This window comes from Acanthochromis polyacanthus, chromosome 23, assembly GCF_021347895.1.
Source record: "Acanthochromis polyacanthus isolate Apoly-LR-REF ecotype Palm Island chromosome 23, KAUST_Apoly_ChrSc, whole genome shotgun sequence".
NCBI classification, from domain to species: Eukaryota; Metazoa; Chordata; class Actinopteri; family Pomacentridae; genus Acanthochromis; species Acanthochromis polyacanthus.
In genome coordinates, this window is record NC_067135.1 from 13,119,050 (window position 1) to 13,136,989 (window position 17,940).

Consider the following 17,940-nt stretch of genomic DNA (forward strand, 5'->3'; position numbering starts at 1 on the left):
CTATTCTGGCTATTTATGCCTCCAAAGTGGTTGGAGACTTGCAATAGAAAAAGAAAAACTGATGCAGCAGATAAAATATCTGTACTTTTACTCACTTTTAGGGCTCAAGCTTTGAATTCCGGCTCCTGATTCTCATATTTTAGCATCTTTCTAGGCATCCTCTACCTTGTAAATGTGTCTTTTACACGCCAAAGCCACTCCCCTTGACAAATAAACTGAGCATCACGTGCACAATTACTGGAAAGCTCTATAAAAGCAATTTGCAACTAAACTACGCTCGCCAGACTGAGAAAAAGTGCATTTTACGTCATGCAGCATCTGATCTAAACTGAAAGTCAAATGTAAGATGTGTTTTACTTCTGGATAATAAAAAGAAATTGCTCTTCCAAGTGTGAGATAATTAAATCTATTCCTAATGAAGCTTGATTTGATCAAAAGGGTTGTGGCAGTCATTGAGAATCCAGTATTAACTGTCTGTTTGTGCACGTGTTTCATGCATATAATCTGCAGAACTTGAGCTTTTGCACACATTAAAGAGGAGTTAAAGGACTGTTCTGGCTATTTATACCTCCACAGTTGTTGGAGATTCGCAAGAGAAAAGAAAAACTGCTGCAGCTTATTTATTTATTTCAGCATTATACAGAATTGTACTTATTGTATCGTATTTCTTTCTATTTTTTAGGCATTGTATTTCTGATGTTGCTATTTTTCCTGAATGAAATCCGGCACAAAAGTTTCCTGTATGGTTTCTTATCTTATCTTATCTTATCTTATCTTATCTTATCTTATCTTATCTTATCTTATCTTATCTTATCTTATCTTATCTTATCTTATCTTATCTTATCTTATCTTATCTTATCGTTAAGAGTGAAAGTTTCAAAATCTGGCTCCTGATTCTCATATTTGACCCTCTTTAAGACATTTCTTTCCTTGCAAATGTGTCTTTTACACTCCCCTTGACAAGCAAACTTAACATTTACTGTAAAGCTTGATAAAAGCATTTTCCAGTTAAAATGCGTTAGCCGTCTTAAGTTAAAATGTGCCTTCATGATAATCCCCAATCTGATTTAAATCCAGACATTTCAGTGCAACATTTATTGAATCATAGATTAATTCAAGTGAAAGTAAAATTTAGGATGTTTTGATTCCCTTAAGAATCCTCTTCCAGGTTTATGTTATGGAGCTCTTTAAAACAATGCAATCTCATGGAATTGTAGCTGGAGCTCACCAACTTTATGTCATAGCTGTGATTTTCTCAATTAAGCACTTAAATTTCCCCTGAAATAACATCACATAATGGCATTTTAAATTTGCTTCGCCCCACTGCCAATATGAGCCATATGTTGATGCCATCTCCTCCAGACCTGCAGTGGACACATGTGTAGGGAAATCCTGCTGATGGAGGCTGTTTTTTTGTTTTTTTAGCTTTTCCAAATACATAAACATTCAGTCACGTTGTCGGTTTGAGATGACTCACGGCTGCTCGTGGATTTTGCTGCTTTTTCCCCCCTTTTTGCCACACTGGTTGCTGTGCCACTCACTAAATTTAACCTCTATGGTTTGTGTTTAAACCGCTTCAATGCAGGCATGCAGTCAGGTTTGAACATCAGCTATAGCAGTTCAACAGCGCCACCGTGTGTTTCATGTGGGATATTTCAACAAATGGGAAAATGAGCCTTACTATTCAGCCTGGTTAGAAGCTATCAGTTAGCAAATTGCATAAAAAGAGCCAATATATGAATTAATAATACTGCAAAAGATGCAGAGGAGCACTTATTTCTTTCTTGAATTTCTTAGATATTTATGAATATACACCCCCATTAAAAAGTTTGGGGTCAAAAGTTTTCTATAAAAACTCTTCTCACCCCTGTGTTTTAATGCTACATTGTGTTAGCTAATGGTGTTGAAAGGCTAACTGATGATTAGAAAACCCTTGTGCAGTTATGTTAGTACATGAATAAAAGTGTGAGTTTCAGGGAAAACATGAAATTGTCTGGGTCACAACAAACTTTTGAGCGGTAGTGTATAAACTGAAAGTCTCATTTAGTATAAATTTGAAAAAATAGAATCTGCTCTACTTGCCACGTGGCAAAAATTGTGGAAAGTAAGGAGAGAATTTTCTTCTTTCAGTGTTTGTAATAGGGGCAGGCAGTTGGCCGTTGGCTGTAGACTTTTGGGTGTTTTTTTAATCAACTTTTCACTTTTTTATGATCATTACTACTGTAAGTGAATCATGCTGCTCAGATACATATTTGTAGCTATGTTTGTGCTGTTCCCATAGAGATGCAGGGCTTGAAATAGCAGCCAAATAAACACAAGGCCACAGTGAGGAAAAATGTGACACGAGCAAAATGAAAGAGAAAAAAAACAATGCCCAAAAGCTGTTGCTCGGAGTGCAGAGAGTTAAATAACCTCTAGACTTGTGTACAAGTTCAGTCAACAACATCGGAATGAAAAAGACAAACATTGTTTATAGTTAAAAAAAACATATTTTGTGCAGACACCAATAGAAATAATGGATTTGGATGATATATTGTTTGGACATTGGAAGATTAATGACAAAAAAATGATTTGATATATGATTGGCAGCAAGTTAAAAAAAATATCATTCGGTTTACAATATAGAAAACAGTACAAAAATATAAGTTTTAGATTCCACTTGAACTTGCCTGTGAACATAAATACAAAGCTCCCAGGTTCACTGTGCATATGCAATAACAAGAGAGACGTACTAATAATAAGGCATTATTTACAGTTATAAATGCAATGGAAATCACAATAACTTCCTTGTTCATATCAATTACAAAGAAAAAGAAAAGATCAAGGAAACATTGCACAATGCGGAATTGAAATGTAAAATCTTAGTTTCGTGTGAAACCTGGCTCGCACAGACATCAGCCAGGAAGGACCAGCAGAACCAGGTAAATTTTTCTCAGGCCAGCATGAATAACTCGGGTGTGTCCATCCCAGCTCTCTTGGCACCTGCAGCTCTCCCCAAACCCGCAATCCTGTACCACACCTAATGCAATGCAGCCAGACTTGTGGAAGACTGTGACATGCCGTGCTACTCTTTTGTATAATTATCACTTTGTCGTGTCACCCTTTAAGACGTAGGTCTTAAAGAGTGACCTGCTTCTTAAAGGATGCAAGAAATTGCATCTCTGAGACATGATGAATGTGTGCATTGTTAGTGTAGCTCCCCAGATTTTATATGCAAAAACAATGATCTATCTATCTTATCTAGTTTCAAATCTACCACCAATCAAAAATGAATATGCTATCGTAGCGCCAGTGCCACCGTGGGCTCTAAAGGCTTATGTTCGTACACACAATATGATTATCAAGCTCTGTAAAGATGAAGTTTGCGCCTTAGCAGAGGTGTGATTTTCTTGCTTCTTTTTTTATTCATCTCTTCAGTTCTATTTTCTCTGCCTACAAAGAGACCTCTTGCATATTTTTGCATATTGAGAAGCAGCAGCAAAATGTGGAAATTGATTCATTATTTCCCACCTCAAGGTCAATCAGACAATTACAGAACTGTGTCATTTTCTGTTGTTTTAAATGCAAATTTTTATTACTTTGATGTGCTGATAAATTCACAAGTTTCATCTGAATTTCATCTCCAATGAGCTGAAGTGATACAATAACATGTGGAGGCATGGCTTTACACTTTCTGAGTAACCTCAAATCATTCATATTCACGGAGATTCCGAAGGAATACAAGCTCACACATTTATTTAATCACATTTATTCTGTGTATGAGAATGAATTATGAATGTGGAATGTTTTACAGTTAAATATCAGAATCTGAAAAATGAGTCGACAGTGGAGAAAAATGTGACGGGAGCAAAGAAACGCCCAGAAACTGCTGGTTGGGCTTCAGAGGGTTAAATAACTGTTGCACTACAAGCCACACTTACTCCATCGACTTTGTTGGAGTACTGAAAAAGACAAGGGTCATTCCAGAGTTGGAGGACATTTTACATCCCACCAATCAAATTTCAAATAATCCATGTATGAAGTACTAAAGCATGCAGTTGATGTCTTCGTACTTGTCCTGAGACCAAATTTAAAAAATCTAGGAGAAAAGAATGTTTAAAAATATTGTTAAAAATGCCAAATTAGACTGGAGTTCCCCCTAAAATGTCATTTTTCTCTTGTCCCACCGACCTGATGACCAAACTGAATATCAAATACAACAGTTCAAATGACATTTAAATCTCCTTTTTGTGTGGTATTTTTTTTAATTGATGTCTTTTGTAATTGTGGGAACATTTTTTTTAATCACATGATATACTGGAATTAACATCATTGAGCAGTTTTCCAATAGAATGGGTAGACAAAGCTATGTGTTCTCCTCTATTTTTCATATTTTCACAAGATTGTCAGCCTTGATTGAATGTCTCACTCTATGTCATGCAACCCTGTTATGCATATTATCAGGATACGACAAATTCTTTTTACTGTTTTCCATCAGTAAGGTTGTCCTCTTGGTCAGCAGTAACAGCTAGCTAAATATGTAGCTTCTACTCCTGAGATAAAGCTAACATTAGCATGGATTAGCAACCCTGTTACTGTGATTAGCGTAGGGTTAGCAAACAACAAATAACATATTTAACAAAATGTGAAAGCTGAGCAAGTCTTTGATAGTTTATTATCTATTGATGATCAATATGGAGAAGAAAATTGTAAAAGAGAAGGTTTATTTTTCAAAAATTTTGAAGTCCAAATGTCCTCCTATTCTATTATGACCCAAAAACATTGTCTCAAGTAAAGTCCATCCAAGTTTCAAGCTATTTTATTAAACTAAATATGCATTCCAGCATATACAGTATCTTCCACCTTTGCTATGGACTTGTGGCTGTCCTGGTGCTGTAGTAATAAACTCTTTGTGCGCCGTCCTCAACACCTAAAGAGACAGAAACAGCTGGTGAGGAAACCTACAATACAGAGACATGTGCATCAGCATATATGTGGTGTACAGCCCACCTGACTGGCAGATGAAGTTGAGCAGCTCCTGACAGGGCATTTCCGTCCACAGGAAGCTCTCCCTGCTGGCCATGCCTCCACAGGAGTTGGACAAACGTTGAGGGACGAAGTCTGCGGGCCATTTGGTGAAATCAGTGGAGTCTCCAGACATCCAGTACCAGTTCTTTCCCATTACGTATCTGTCCAGCAGAGTTTAGAACAAATGTGACTATGCAAAAAGCTGCTGGTTATGTAGGGTTCCGTGCAAAAGTACTTCCTTGAGTTTCACATGATTATTCAGCTTGGTAGAGTCAACACTTCCTCATCACATTTGCTGCCAGTAAATTCTCTATTAGCCAACAAATGCTTTAAATGACTGTGGCCATATGTGGCCTCAGTCACAGTTGTTAGCGGAGCATTCATGCACGTCTAGCTGTGGCGCAACTAAGCAAATACAAGGGCGCACTGTGTTTGGCTTTTCAGTGGCCTCATCGGCGGATCTAGGGGGTGGCTACTTGGGCTCAAGCCCCGGATGTTTTCTCAAGAGCCCCGGATCGCTGATCCGAGCTGGTCTGAGCATAATGTGCAGTACTGGAATTCACCAGAGAGTGGCAGCATGCGCTGGAGAGCAGCCGGCAGTCTGCCGCCTGTCCAGAAGAAGAAGCGTTTACGTCTATGCGCTCGTCGCTGCTCCTTAATTCTACTGCCAACCAGCGTTGACTCAAGTAATGGATATCAGAAGCTTTTTCAAAAAGCGGACGTCGCCACCACCACCACCACCAGCAGCAGCAGCAGCAGCAGCAGCAGAAGCTGCTAGACAGATTGATGTTCCCGGTTTGTGAAACTTTGACTGATTTTGCTAGCTGGCTATCAGTATTATCCGTTAATACCAACAACACAACCGGACTGAAAATGAAAGGCAGCAAGATCAATGTTGCATTCCAGGATAAGACTAAAAACCCTTTATGAAATATGAATGAAAAGTATTACTAGCAAAATGATTGAAGTATTCATTGTGCAAAAAAGTGCTCCCTGTCAGTGCTTTGCCATTATATAGGATGGATTATTATACTGTATATTACTACTGCAGATGTTTAAGCTTGTGCTAATTTTAGCTAGTATGTACAATTTTGGGTGGTTCAATCAACAGTTAATAACGATGTATTTTTCAGCTAATCCAAGGGAGTTTAAAACAGTTCATTTATTTGAAGAAGAAGGAGAATTTTCTAATCTCATCAAGAAACATTTCAAACATTTAAACTCAGCATGTGGGTATTTTCACATGAATTTTATGAATCGTTATCTGAAAAGTAACTAAAGCTGTCAAACAAATGTAGTTGAGTGGAAGGACAATATTTCCCTCTGATATGTACCTTAAAATGGAAATACTCAAGTAAAGTAAAAGTGACAAAAAATTGTAAATGTACTGTCCACCACTGATGTTAACGTTATAGAAATCATGCAGAAGCCACTTTACACATTTAACTTACAGCCTGTGTGTATGTATGTGTGTACAATGTATATTTTGAAATATAGGTCAGCTGCCATCCTGCAATGCAGACAGTGTGTCATCTGCAGTGGCATCAGCCAGTGAACCACCATGTGCTGTTTCAGTGAACATGAGGCATAAAACAATGACTTCAAGGCTGCTGGTGGTAAGACATTTGCATCATTAAAAGGTCTGATTTTTAAGTGTTCTCTGTGCCTTTCTCAGCTTTGAATTAGTGGTAAGTTGATGTAAAAAAAATAAATAAATAAAATAAAGATAGTTTTGTGTGCGTGGCACAAAAAAAGCCAGAAAAAATAAATCGCCATCTGCACCCTCAGGGCTAAGCCCCTGATCTCCGAGAATCCTAGATCCGCCCCTGAGTGGCCTATATATTGATTTGCAAAATTCAAATATCCAAGCATCTGGACAGAATGGAAACAGAAAAGGGGAGGGCAGCGGCTCTCCCAGTGTCTTGGAGGAGCTTGAAGCTTCAATGGAACAGAAAATAAACACAATTTTGCACAAATCTGGTTGAAATTAGGTCAAGTCACTGCTGAAGTTCCACAGATGAGTTGAAAAATTAATGAACTTTTCATGGGAGACTATACATTAAAACCTTTTAAATTTAGAGTTTTGTAATTGTGTATCAATGTGGACATGTAAGACCCTCCAAAAGAAATGAGACACAAACAACCACAAAAGATTCACTGTTTGTCATTTTGCTTATTTTTGTGGTCATTTTGTACTTCTTTGTGACCTTTTGTTGTAATTTCTTAGTGGTTATTTAATGTTTCTTTTGTAATTTTACATTTCTTAGTAGTTGTTTCAAGTAGCTGTTTCAACTTTTGATTATTTTCTAAGAATTTTTGCAGGGCTTTGTGGTTTTTGCATATGCTTTGATGTCATTTTGTTCCTCTGTGCAACCATTTTTGAGTCATTTTAAAGTCATTTTGTGTCAATTTGTAGTCATTTCTTTGTGGTTATGTGATGTCTTTGTAATTGTTTTGCATTTCTGTGTCGTTTTGTAATCTCTCTGTTGTTGTTTTGCACATTTCAGTTGTCATTTTATGCCTCTTTGTAGCCATTTTGAGTCACACTTTTGTCGTAATTTTTTGTCTGTTTCTGGTCATTTCTTGGTGGTTATGTCATGTGTTTTTGTAAAGAATTTGCATTTTTGTGTAGTTGTTTCCACTTGTAATCACATCCCCAGTCTTTTTACATCTCTTTGTGGTTATTTTGCATATTTTTGTGGCCATTTTGAGTCACTTAGTGGCCATTTTGATTCACTTTGGGTTGTAGTCCTGTGTTTGTTTCTTACCATTTCCTTGTATGTAGGCATGTTTGTAGCTGTTGCCACATTTAATCACTCTGTAGTTCTTTTGGCATCTGTGAGTGCATATTTTTTGGGATATTCTTTGTCTTTTTGTTTTAATTTCTTTGTGGTTGTTTAAGGTCCTTTCCTGCAAATTATGTGTAGTTGTTCTCACTTTTTTGTCGTCCTTTTGCATCTCTTTGTGGTAGTTGCAGGTTTCTGTTGCTCCATTTTACATCTTTTTGTATTTATTTGATTAACTTTTAATTAATTAGTGACTCATCCTGTGCATATTTAATAATAGAGTAACATAAACTTACACCACCTACATTAGAGCACCAGCTAAATCGGTATTGGTACCTGTGCAATCCCAGCCAGACGTAGCCTGTGAGGGGGAAAGAAACGTGACCCAGCAGCTGCTCCACCTCACTTTGCTCCTGCTGACTGTGAATGCTGAACAGGTCCCAGTGATAACGCCTGCAGTAGAAAAGAGCGTCGGACCAGCACAGTCGCTTTCCCACCACCGTCACGTTCCTGCCACCCAAAAGCGAGCTCACAGTGGGAGGAGGAGGAGGAGGAGTTGCAGGAGTCGCAGGAGAAGTCTCAGCTTCTGGCACTGAAGAGAAAGAATGTTGACTTCTGTTGGCTTCAATCACATTTGATCACTTTGTGGAGGGAGGCTTATCATGAAGTGTTGCTTTTGTGTGTGTAAACTCAAAAACTCTCATTCTGCATTATGTTCCATTTGACCTATGTGCCATAGTAAATGTAAATAAGACAAAACAATAGTAAAAAATCTTTCTACAGATGTACTGGACTCTCTTCTGCTAAACATAATATTCCAAAGTCATACCAGCCGGAAAAGCATACACCTCCACTTCACACAGTGTCAAAACTTTAGAATCTCCTGGAACCATCACAGTGACGTAGCGACCTTCCATGAAGTTGCACTGGAAGGTGAATTGTCTTTTGCCGTCTAACGATGAGATGACACCACATCTAATGGACGGAGAGGAAAAAGTCTCAGGGTTGTCCAACAACAAGCATTTACTAATGTCATTTACCAGATGTTGTTTAATCTCTGTCTCGTTATTTAAAGACAAATATTTCAGATTCCATGCCTCACCTGGGGTTTTTCATGCCGTTGTGCTCCAGGGAGTTCCCGATCCGAATCTGAGCACCCACAAGCCTTTCAGAGCAGCAGTCCACTCTGTTGAAGATGGTGATGGCACCGACCTTGTGGACGGCCAGCAAGTCAACTCTCCACCAGGGATCACGCATATCCGCGGTGTGGGTACAACATCCATGTCCGTAAACTCCATTGCTACACCCACTGACAGCCCTAGAGGCCGACCCGCCACTCGAATCCGTTGACTGTGCTGTTGGTTTGTTTAAGGCCACATTCAGAAGAGGTTCCACTAAAGTGAAAAAAAGAACAACAATCAGGCATGAATCCATATTAGGTTGTGTTTTGAGAAATCAAAGACAGGATGGTAGAGATTTACCTGCTGGGACAGCGTACACTTCCACTTCGCACAGGGTAAGAGTCTTACTCTTTCCAGGGATAACCACATTGACAAAGCGACCCTCCATGCTGCCTCCATCACACTGGTATGTGGAGGTTTTACCTGCTCGGATGTGGGAGATGGTGGCACACCTTACAGTGGCATCAGAGGGGAAAAGAGTTGTGTTAATTTGTGAGCTTCTCATTGAAAGATTTTAACTTTAAGTCATGAACATGGAGAAGAATCTACATTTGAGACAGAAAATGCCTTTTCTCATAGAGTCAAAATGAACAAACCACAATCTGGACAAACTTGATTCCAAAATGGATCATAGAAGGTTTTTTTTTTTTTATTATTCTTTGGTGGCAGAAAACTGGTTACGATTCTGGCTAACACACTGTTATTGGACAACTATTGGTGGTGGCCTCTTATAAACACTGAAACACAAAAGCTGTTGTCAATACCTGGGGTTGTCGTATCCATTGTTCTGCAGTGAGTTCCCTACTCGGATCTCAGCTCCGTCCAGTCTTTCAGCACAGCAGTCTCCTCTGTTGGTGACTTTTATGGAGACAATAACAAATGTTTGTCGTAGGTCCAGCCTCCACCAGGGGTCGGTCTCGCCTTCAGCAGTGTGGCTACAGAACCAATCGCTATAGTAGGAGTTTCGTCTCCCGTCGATGGCTTTGGAGGCGGCAGCGCCACGGAGCGTGGATGACTGGGTGGCTTCTCCTTGCAGCGCCACATTGGGTAAAGGGCGTTCTTGAAACAAAACCACAAACACAACATTTCTTTTGGTTGGGTTGTCAAGTCATTTTCATTATACGAGCACTCAAGCTGTAGAAAAATTAAGTTATATAAAGCAAGTTTCATTAACTAACCTGAACGTGAATATAGTTTTAAATCAACTGATGCAGAAATTTGAATTTATACTACTCATAAATTAAGGTAATGCAATTGTTGACATAGTTATGCCAATGCAACTCAATAACTTAAATAGTGTATCTAAATGAGTACATTTGATTATTATTTTTAATCTTTCAACCATGCATTTAATAAAGTAATGGTGTTGAATGACTTTTTAGAGAATATCAGAAACACCACGATATGACTTGAGCTTAATTTGGTTCAACACTGGTGCTACTCTCTGTTGACAAAGGACCACTGACATGAACAATTCAGGCCTGAGAGACCCTGTGATCTACCATATGTATCTCCATCATACACACTGACACGTCATTACCGTAGTTTGAAACGAACACTTCAACTTCGCAGAGGCTCAGGATCTTCTTGCTTCCTCGGAGAAGCACAGTAACGTAGCGTCCCTTTGCAGGACTGCAGTAAAGGTAGATTGTGCGGCCCTTTGGGATGTGTGAGATGACTGCACACCTTTCAGTGAAAATGAGTAAAAGAAAAGGTAAGAAAAACACAATCTTCTTCAAATAACAAACTCATCATATGGGTCACTATCTTATTATTTCACCTGTTTTTGATGTTGTTCGTCTCTATTGAGTTTCCAATCCAGATTTCGGCCCCATCCAGCATGTTTTCATGCTCATCTCTGTTGGTTACCATCACAGCAGTAATGGTATATTCATTCTCCAGGTCTACTCTCCACCACGGGTCAGATTCTTCCTCGGTGTGAGTGCAGGACCCACGTTGAAAGCTTGCATCTCTTTTCCCATCAACTGCATGTCCAGCAGCACCCAACTGACTGTTTTCTGAAGACTGGGAGGCTTTCTGATGCAGTGCCACATTATGGACAAGATTACCTGATTGATAACAGAGAATTAGTTAAGAAAACATAGGATGGATTTACAGAAGGAAATGAATTTGTTTACCTGTTAGCGCTGCAGAAGGTAGCAGGAAGCAAATACCTGTTGGTATGAGGTATGGTATGTTGGCATCAGTGATAAGACAACATGATGATATGCGCAACAATGACACATGCAACAACTACAATACGTTATTTATCTTGCTTTACATATGCTTTATACAGACAAAAAATTTAAAATTCTGCCATGCCAGTGAAATGAAAACTGATATCTACATAATGTCAAATGGGTAGCAAAAGGAATCCTGATCCCATGAATGTAGTAAGTCTGGCATAAAATCAGTTCTGAACTATCATCTTCCACCTGCACTGATTAATATTTCTAAGTAACTCTACACCTTTATGCTGTGTACATGTAGCAGTTAAGGACCAGTATGTGATGTGGAGACAAAATATAGCTAAAAGGAGTGAAAATATTGAGCTGAGATATTGGACAGGAACACTGCTCCCTTTATATTGTATTTGTTTGTGATGGGCAGTTACAACAATAAATCCAAAAAATATAATTTTCTTATTTAAACCTTCTGCTAAAAAATCTAATAATTAAGTACAAATTAGACTTCAGTAGTTTAAAAACTGTTGCTTACCGCTGAGGATCCAGATGTATTGAGTTCTACTCATGTCTGTGGAGACATAAAACCTTAAATCAATTATGATTAAGGCTAATCAACATGAACTAACAGGTAAACTTAATGATCGCGTCTGTGGTTTTGCTCTGAGCGTCTCCAGTCACACAGTGTCATACTTCATTTGCTCTGGCATATGAGAACATGTAAATTCTCAGTCTGGGTTGTTTGCATAGAGAACAACAAACCCAAATGAATATCTAGTCTTGTAAAACAAATCATGGATTTACCTTAACTTTAATGTTTAACTAGATTTTCTTTTAAAACAATTGACTTCTTCTCTTGTCAGTTTGCTAACGTGTTAGAATTTAGTGTTTCTTCAAGGTTTTTCCTATTTTTTGGGACTTATTGTGGATTTAGAGTCAGCATTTGCAAATATTCAAAATTATTTTTGACATATGTATACCAGAATCTCAGGCAAACAGAAAAGGCAAGGCAAGGCAAGTATATTTGTGCAGCACATTTGAAACACAAAGCCAATTCAAAATGCTTTGCTTTGTACAATCAAATGCTTAATAACACAGAAATACAGCAGAGTATTTATAAGAGCTTTAAAACTGAGTGCTCTATTGTTAAAGTTGAACTATGGTACATAATATTGTTTACATAGAAATGATTTATTATCTTAAGGTGGCACAACAATATTCTTTAAAGTGTAATAATTCTAGTTGTAAAAATCCTGCACTACTTCCAAGTAATTGTTTTTTATTGGAGATGATGCATGTGAATGCCTCATTGTACTCTGAAATAATAGCATAGAACACATTAACAAAATAAGTTTAAAAAAATTTAAACCAAAATGTATTCTAAACCTTTGACTCATAAAAGTAGCCAAGTATGATTTTGCAGGTCATTTGCATTGGCACTTAATTCTGTATTACAGTGAATGCTACTTTACTTTCTTTAGCTGTTTGGCTCTGATTACACTCTTCAGGTTTGTGATTCCAGTTTGTTTTGGTAAAGTCAGTGAAGTGTTTAATGGCTTTAAAGCAATAAGAACTCTCATGACTACAAGATTAAAGGGCTTAATTGAAGTTTAACTGACAAACGCCAAGAAAAGAGAACACAATACTCTGATTCTTAGATCCCTGCACTGTCTAACTTTAGTTAGTTAGTTAAAAGTAGGGCATGAAAAAATACGCTGTTGTATGTCATATGTGTTGACAGATCTGGTCGATGTATCAGACCTGAAGCTCAGTAAGTGCTGCCCAGAATTCAAATCCCATGAAGCCATTTTTTTTAAAGGAGATTTTTTTCTGTTGTTTTTAATTAATCATCAATGTTTATAAAATTTTAAAAAATAGTTGTATCATCTGTATTTGGCACTGTTTTAGTCAATCAGTTTTAATTCTTGAACATTTTTATGCACTTCATCCCACTTATCTGTACTGTTTTTGATTTACTGATTTTGTATTTTATTTTTTAAATGTGCTACTACTATCTTTTATAGTATTGTATTTCATTTATTACCATATCTTTCAACCATTGCATGTAAAGGACTTTGACAAACCTCTGTGTGTGATAATGTGCTATGTTTAACTTAATATACTTGAACCAAATTGGTTGAAGAAATTCAGTTTGGAGCTGCATGCCTACTCAATAAAATACTACCCACAATATGCACAGTGTCTTTATCCAAGAGTATATCAACTCTAAACTAGAAAAGCACTCGGAGAGCGCAGACCTCCGCCAGACCATCTGTTTGTCTGCCTGTCTGTTTGTCTGTTTGTCTGTTAACAGCATAACTGAAAAAGTTATGGACGGATTTTCACCAAATTTTTACAGAATGTCCGGAAGAGCAAAAGTAACAATCAATTCGATTTTGGAGGTGTATTGTAATTGTACATAGTCCTTCAAAAATTCCGGATCACCTCCAAAATCTAATTGATTGTTACTTTTGCTCTTCCGGACATCCTGTAAAATGTTGGAGAAAATCTGTCCATGACTTTTTGAGTTATGCTGTTAACGGACAGACAAACAGACAAACTGACAAATTCCGGTGATTAACCTCCTGGCGGAGGTAATAAATAATAGAATAAAAAATAACATACATGATTTAATTAAACTAAACATACAGCATCTTATTTAAAAGCATGACCTATATTCAGAAGAAAATATACAAAAAAATAAAAATAAAATTAAGGCTTTAATAGCCCTTTTGTTGTGATGTGTCACTTCCGCCGTCCATCTTTGTTTACTTCAGCAGCAACATGGCCACAACTCCGGAAATAAATTACTGTTTTGGCTGTAGTCTCATTGTTTTTGCGCACGGGAACGCTTTTCTCCAGCTGACAGTGGTACAAAACCAAGAGGTAAGTCTTGTCAAATCCGCTACATGTTTCTATCAAACCTGTGTGACCTTTGGAGAACCTTCAAGTGTCTGTGAATAGCACGAATTTGGGCTCACGTTAGCTAGCAAAGCGGCGTCCAAGCCTTTGCTAACTAGCGGAAATGTGTAACCACTTGTCTTTCCGACATGGTTTTTATTTTGTTTCCTCGGTCGTCTGTACCTTCTATTTCTTCTAGATTCCGTATGTAATCCATAATAGTAGTAATAATAATAATAATATTAATAATAATAATAATAAATTTAAAGTGCGTGACATAATGCTAAAGGTTCATATTCACATCTTCAAACGTGCTTGTTAATAAGACAGTCTGGAATTTTCTGTCTGCCAGCAATATCATTTTATTAACAGGGCTGAAATTGTAAGTTTCCATAAAGCATATTTTTAAAAATATATACAATATAAACTTCATTGTTACATAAATCAGAATGCAAAATTCATTTCTCCAGTGTTCGGTGTCAGCCAGTGAAGGCTTCATTGTAATAGCATCACTGAAGAATCAACTGTCAACAAGAACATGATGTAAAAACACATCTGCCGTGGTAGATCATGTGAGTAAAAAGAGAGCACAAAAACACATTCTTTGCTCACTTGTAGACAGTTCATCATGTGTGAATCTAAATAGTGATATGCACAAACCTGTCTGTTCTGTGCATGTGCCTAAGAATATTTTTGACTAAAACTTTGGTCTTTATTGTGTAGGGAAATGTTTTCCTTCCATCATAGTTTAACAGTTCGATGGCTGCAATGCTGATAGTTGACTTCTTGATGCATGAGGTTTTTGACAGCAATAATGTGGGCTTAAGAGGTAACCAGACCACAAAGCCAAAATTTGAGATAAGATATCTACTGACGATAGTCACGATTCTGGTTGACATGATGTAAAAAGAACAACCACAACTTTGATTAGTCTTAATGCTTCGTATTGTAATTCTACTTTATGTTTGTGCCCTGTTTTAGACACTTTAATGAATGAATTATATCAAAATCTAGCAATCCCATGGTTAAATATAGTTACACAATTCATAAAACTCTTCACAGTTAATTATTTACCTATTAGAGGTACTAAAAGCCTCAAAAAGCTGTAAGAGTTAACAGTTTTACCAGTCCTCTTGCTTTAACTTGTGATAAGTTATTACAAAAATAATCCTATCAATCAGGGTTGCGCTGTGTAAAGTTAAACTCCAGTAAGACCTTTAAAGGTTTTTATTCAATAGCACAAATGCATGGATGGGGAAGTTGTCTTGCTGATTGTAGGTTTTATTTCCTCATAGCATACTTAGACCCAGGCTAGCCACAGTGATCAATAGAGCTGTAGGTGAGAACGAGAGAAAAAAGAAAAAAAAATGTTAATTGTACAAATTTCCATTTTCAGATAATCATTGTAAAACAATCTTATTTGTTATGCTTACCTTGCATTACTGATTGCTGGATTGTGATTGCGTGAGCAGTGGTTGTGGGAGCAGTTGTTGTTGTTGTTGTTGTTGTTGTTGTTGTGGTTGTGGTGGTGGAGTTATTAAGCACGTTGATGACAGTAACATTAGGTTGTGCCAGATTTAAAACAGGGCTCCTTACTACTTCGGTGATATTTTCCAAAGCACCAGAAGCTGAAAGTACAAGAAAAAGTTAAAAGATCACAGATGCATGATTAAAATGAGAAAATAAGAACACGTTATTTATGGTTATTTCTGTAGCAGTGGGTCTTAGTAGAATGCTGAAGGTGCATGTGATGTGATATTGTTGTCAACTTACTGGAATTGAAAGTTCCATTGATGACTGAAAGTGAGAAACTTGTTGTTCGAGCAGTGGAAACTGGTATTGTGGCATTAAACGTGCACTCAATTCTGCCTCCCCTGATTATGCCACTCACACAGGTCACATCCAACTGTAGATCAAAGACAGTTTGACTGATCACCAACAAGAACATTTTGGAATTTATGAACGTAGACACCGAGTAATATATATTTATTGGTTATATTGTGGCACTCCAGGCAAACTCACCGTTGTGGTGTTCAGCGTGTCGCTGCCAAATAAGGCGTTGCGGACGTCAACCATGTTGTTGTCGTTAACACAAGCATAGGCTGTGTCGTTGCTTCCCTGTCGTACAAAACCAGAAAAAGTCGGTGATGCTGGCTTACACATATATATTCAAACAAACTCCGTGATTGTTTTGGATTCATGGTACTTGCTCTTGAGGGAGAGAATTTGACATACCGTTGTGGAGTCAGATGACAGGATCACAGCAACGAAGCCCACAGATACAGCTGAGATCTCAAACCTAAACATTTGGCCACTGTTCTGCTGGGCGGATGTAAAGAAGCAGGATGTGTCTGTAGAGGGCTCGCAACCGAAAGGTTCAGCTGCACAGAGCTTTTGTGTTCCACATTGTGACCTATTAACAGATGTCTACAAGGGAGAGAACATTATTTTTAGTGGTTTGGATAATGTGTGCTTTTAATGACCTTTATTGAAAGTGACACTCATTTAAAGTGGTTTTTTTTTTTGGTTGAGTGTTTTACTCACCTGAGGAACTGGACATGTGCTTGCTATAGCTGGGGTTGTTGGCGGTGGTGTGCTTGGTGTAGTTGTTGTTGTGGTGGTGGAGTTATTAAGCACATTGATGACAGTAACATTAGGTTGTGCCAGATTTAAAACAGGGCTCCTTACTACTTCGGTGATATTTTCCAAAGCACCAGAAGCTGAAAGTACAAGAAAAAGTTAAAAGATCACAGATGCATGATTAAAATGAGAAAATAAGAACACGTTATTTATGGTTATTTCTGTAGCAGTGGGTCTTAGTAGAATGCTGAAGGTGCATGTGATGTGATATTGTTGTCAACTTACTGGAATTGAAAGTTCCATTGATGACTGAAAGTGAGAAACTTGTTGTTCGAGCAATCGAAACTGGTATTGTGGCATTAAACGTGCACTCAATTCTGCCTCCCCTGATTATGCCACTCACACAGGTCACATCCAACTGTAGAGCAAAGACAGTTTGACTGATGACCAACAAGAACATTTTGGAATTTATGAACGTAGACACCGAGTAATATATATTTATTGGTTATATTGTGGCACTCCAGGCAAACTCACCGTTGTGGTGTTCAGCGTGTCGCTGCCAAATAAGGCGTTGCGGACGTCAACCATGTTGTTGTCGTTAACACAAGCATAGGCTGTGTCGTTGCTTCCCTGTCGTACAAAACCAGAAAAAGTCGGTGATACTGGCTTACACATATATATTCAAACAAACTCCGTGATTGTTTTGGATTCATGGTACTTGCTCTTGAGGGAGAGAATTTGACATACCGGTGTGGGGTCAGGTGACAGGATCACAGCAACGAAGCCCACAGATACAGCTGAGATCTCAAACCTAAACATTTGGCCACTGTTCTGCTGGGCGGATGTAAAGAAGCAGGATGTGTCTGTAGAGGGCTCGCAACCGAAAGGTTCAGCTGCACAGAGCTTTTGTGTTCCACATTGCAACCTATTAACAGATGTCTACAAGGGAGAGAACATTATTTTAGTGGTTTGGATAATGTGTGCTTTTAATGACCTTTATTTCAAGTGACACTCATTTAAAGTTATTTTTTGGTTGAGTGTTTTACTCACCTGAGGAACTGGACATGTGCTTGCTATAGCTGGGGTTGTTGTGGTTGTGGTGGTTGGTGCAGCTGTGGTGGTTTGTGTGGTTGGTGCAGCTGTGGTGGTTGGTGCAGCTGTGGTGGTTTGTGTGGTTGGTGCAGCTGTGGTGGTTTGTGTGGTTGGTGCAGCTGTGGTGGTTTGTGTGGTTGGTGCAGCTGTGGTGGTTTGTGTGGTTGTGGTTGGTGCAGCTGTGGTGGGTGGTGCCGCTGTGGTGGTTTG

At 38.2% G+C, this 17,940-nt stretch overlaps 1 protein-coding gene and 2 long non-coding RNA genes across 3 annotated transcripts; all 3 read right to left on the minus strand.

The window, feature by feature from the left end:
- Positions 1 to 4,782: 4,782 nt before the first annotated feature.
- LOC127532430 (uncharacterized) lies at positions 4,783 to 5,534 on the minus strand. The gene is made up of 2 exons (XR_007939871.1): positions 4,990 to 5,534; positions 4,783 to 4,909 (listed from the first exon to the last, which is right to left on the minus strand). It is a non-coding gene; the product is annotated as an uncharacterized LOC127532430 (long non-coding RNA).
- Positions 5,535 to 9,111: 3,577 nt separating this feature from the next.
- Positions 9,112 to 12,957, minus strand: LOC110966165 (uncharacterized). Its single transcript, XM_051944219.1, has 6 exons — positions 12,919 to 12,957; positions 10,755 to 11,011; positions 10,532 to 10,660; positions 9,739 to 10,062; positions 9,292 to 9,426; positions 9,112 to 9,187 (listed from the first exon to the last, which is right to left on the minus strand). Exons 1-6 carry the CDS (start codon positions 12,955 to 12,957, stop codon positions 9,112 to 9,114), a joined length of 960 nt encoding a protein of 319 aa, XP_051800179.1.
- A 1,678-nt stretch (positions 12,958 to 14,635) lies between these two features.
- LOC127532435 (uncharacterized) lies at positions 14,636 to 16,762 on the minus strand. The gene is made up of 6 exons (XR_007939878.1): positions 16,603 to 16,762; positions 16,294 to 16,485; positions 16,081 to 16,176; positions 15,832 to 15,964; positions 15,492 to 15,686; positions 14,636 to 15,391 (listed from the first exon to the last, which is right to left on the minus strand). It is a non-coding gene; the product is annotated as an uncharacterized LOC127532435 (long non-coding RNA).
- Positions 16,763 to 17,940: the final 1,178 nt, after the last annotated feature.

Coding starts and splice junctions, on each gene's coding strand:
- LOC110966165 (XM_051944219.1), bottom strand. CDS start 12,957: ATGGGATTTGAATTCTGGGCAGCACTTACTGAGCTTCAG. Junction 10,661..10,754: donor ACGAACAACATCAAAAACAG/GTGAAATAATAA, acceptor TTTCACTGAAAG/GTGTGCAGTCATCTCACACA. Junction 10,063..10,531: donor AGCCTCTGCGAAGTTGAAGT/GTTCGTTTCAAA, acceptor CCCAACCAAAAG/AAATGTTGTGTTTGTGGTTT.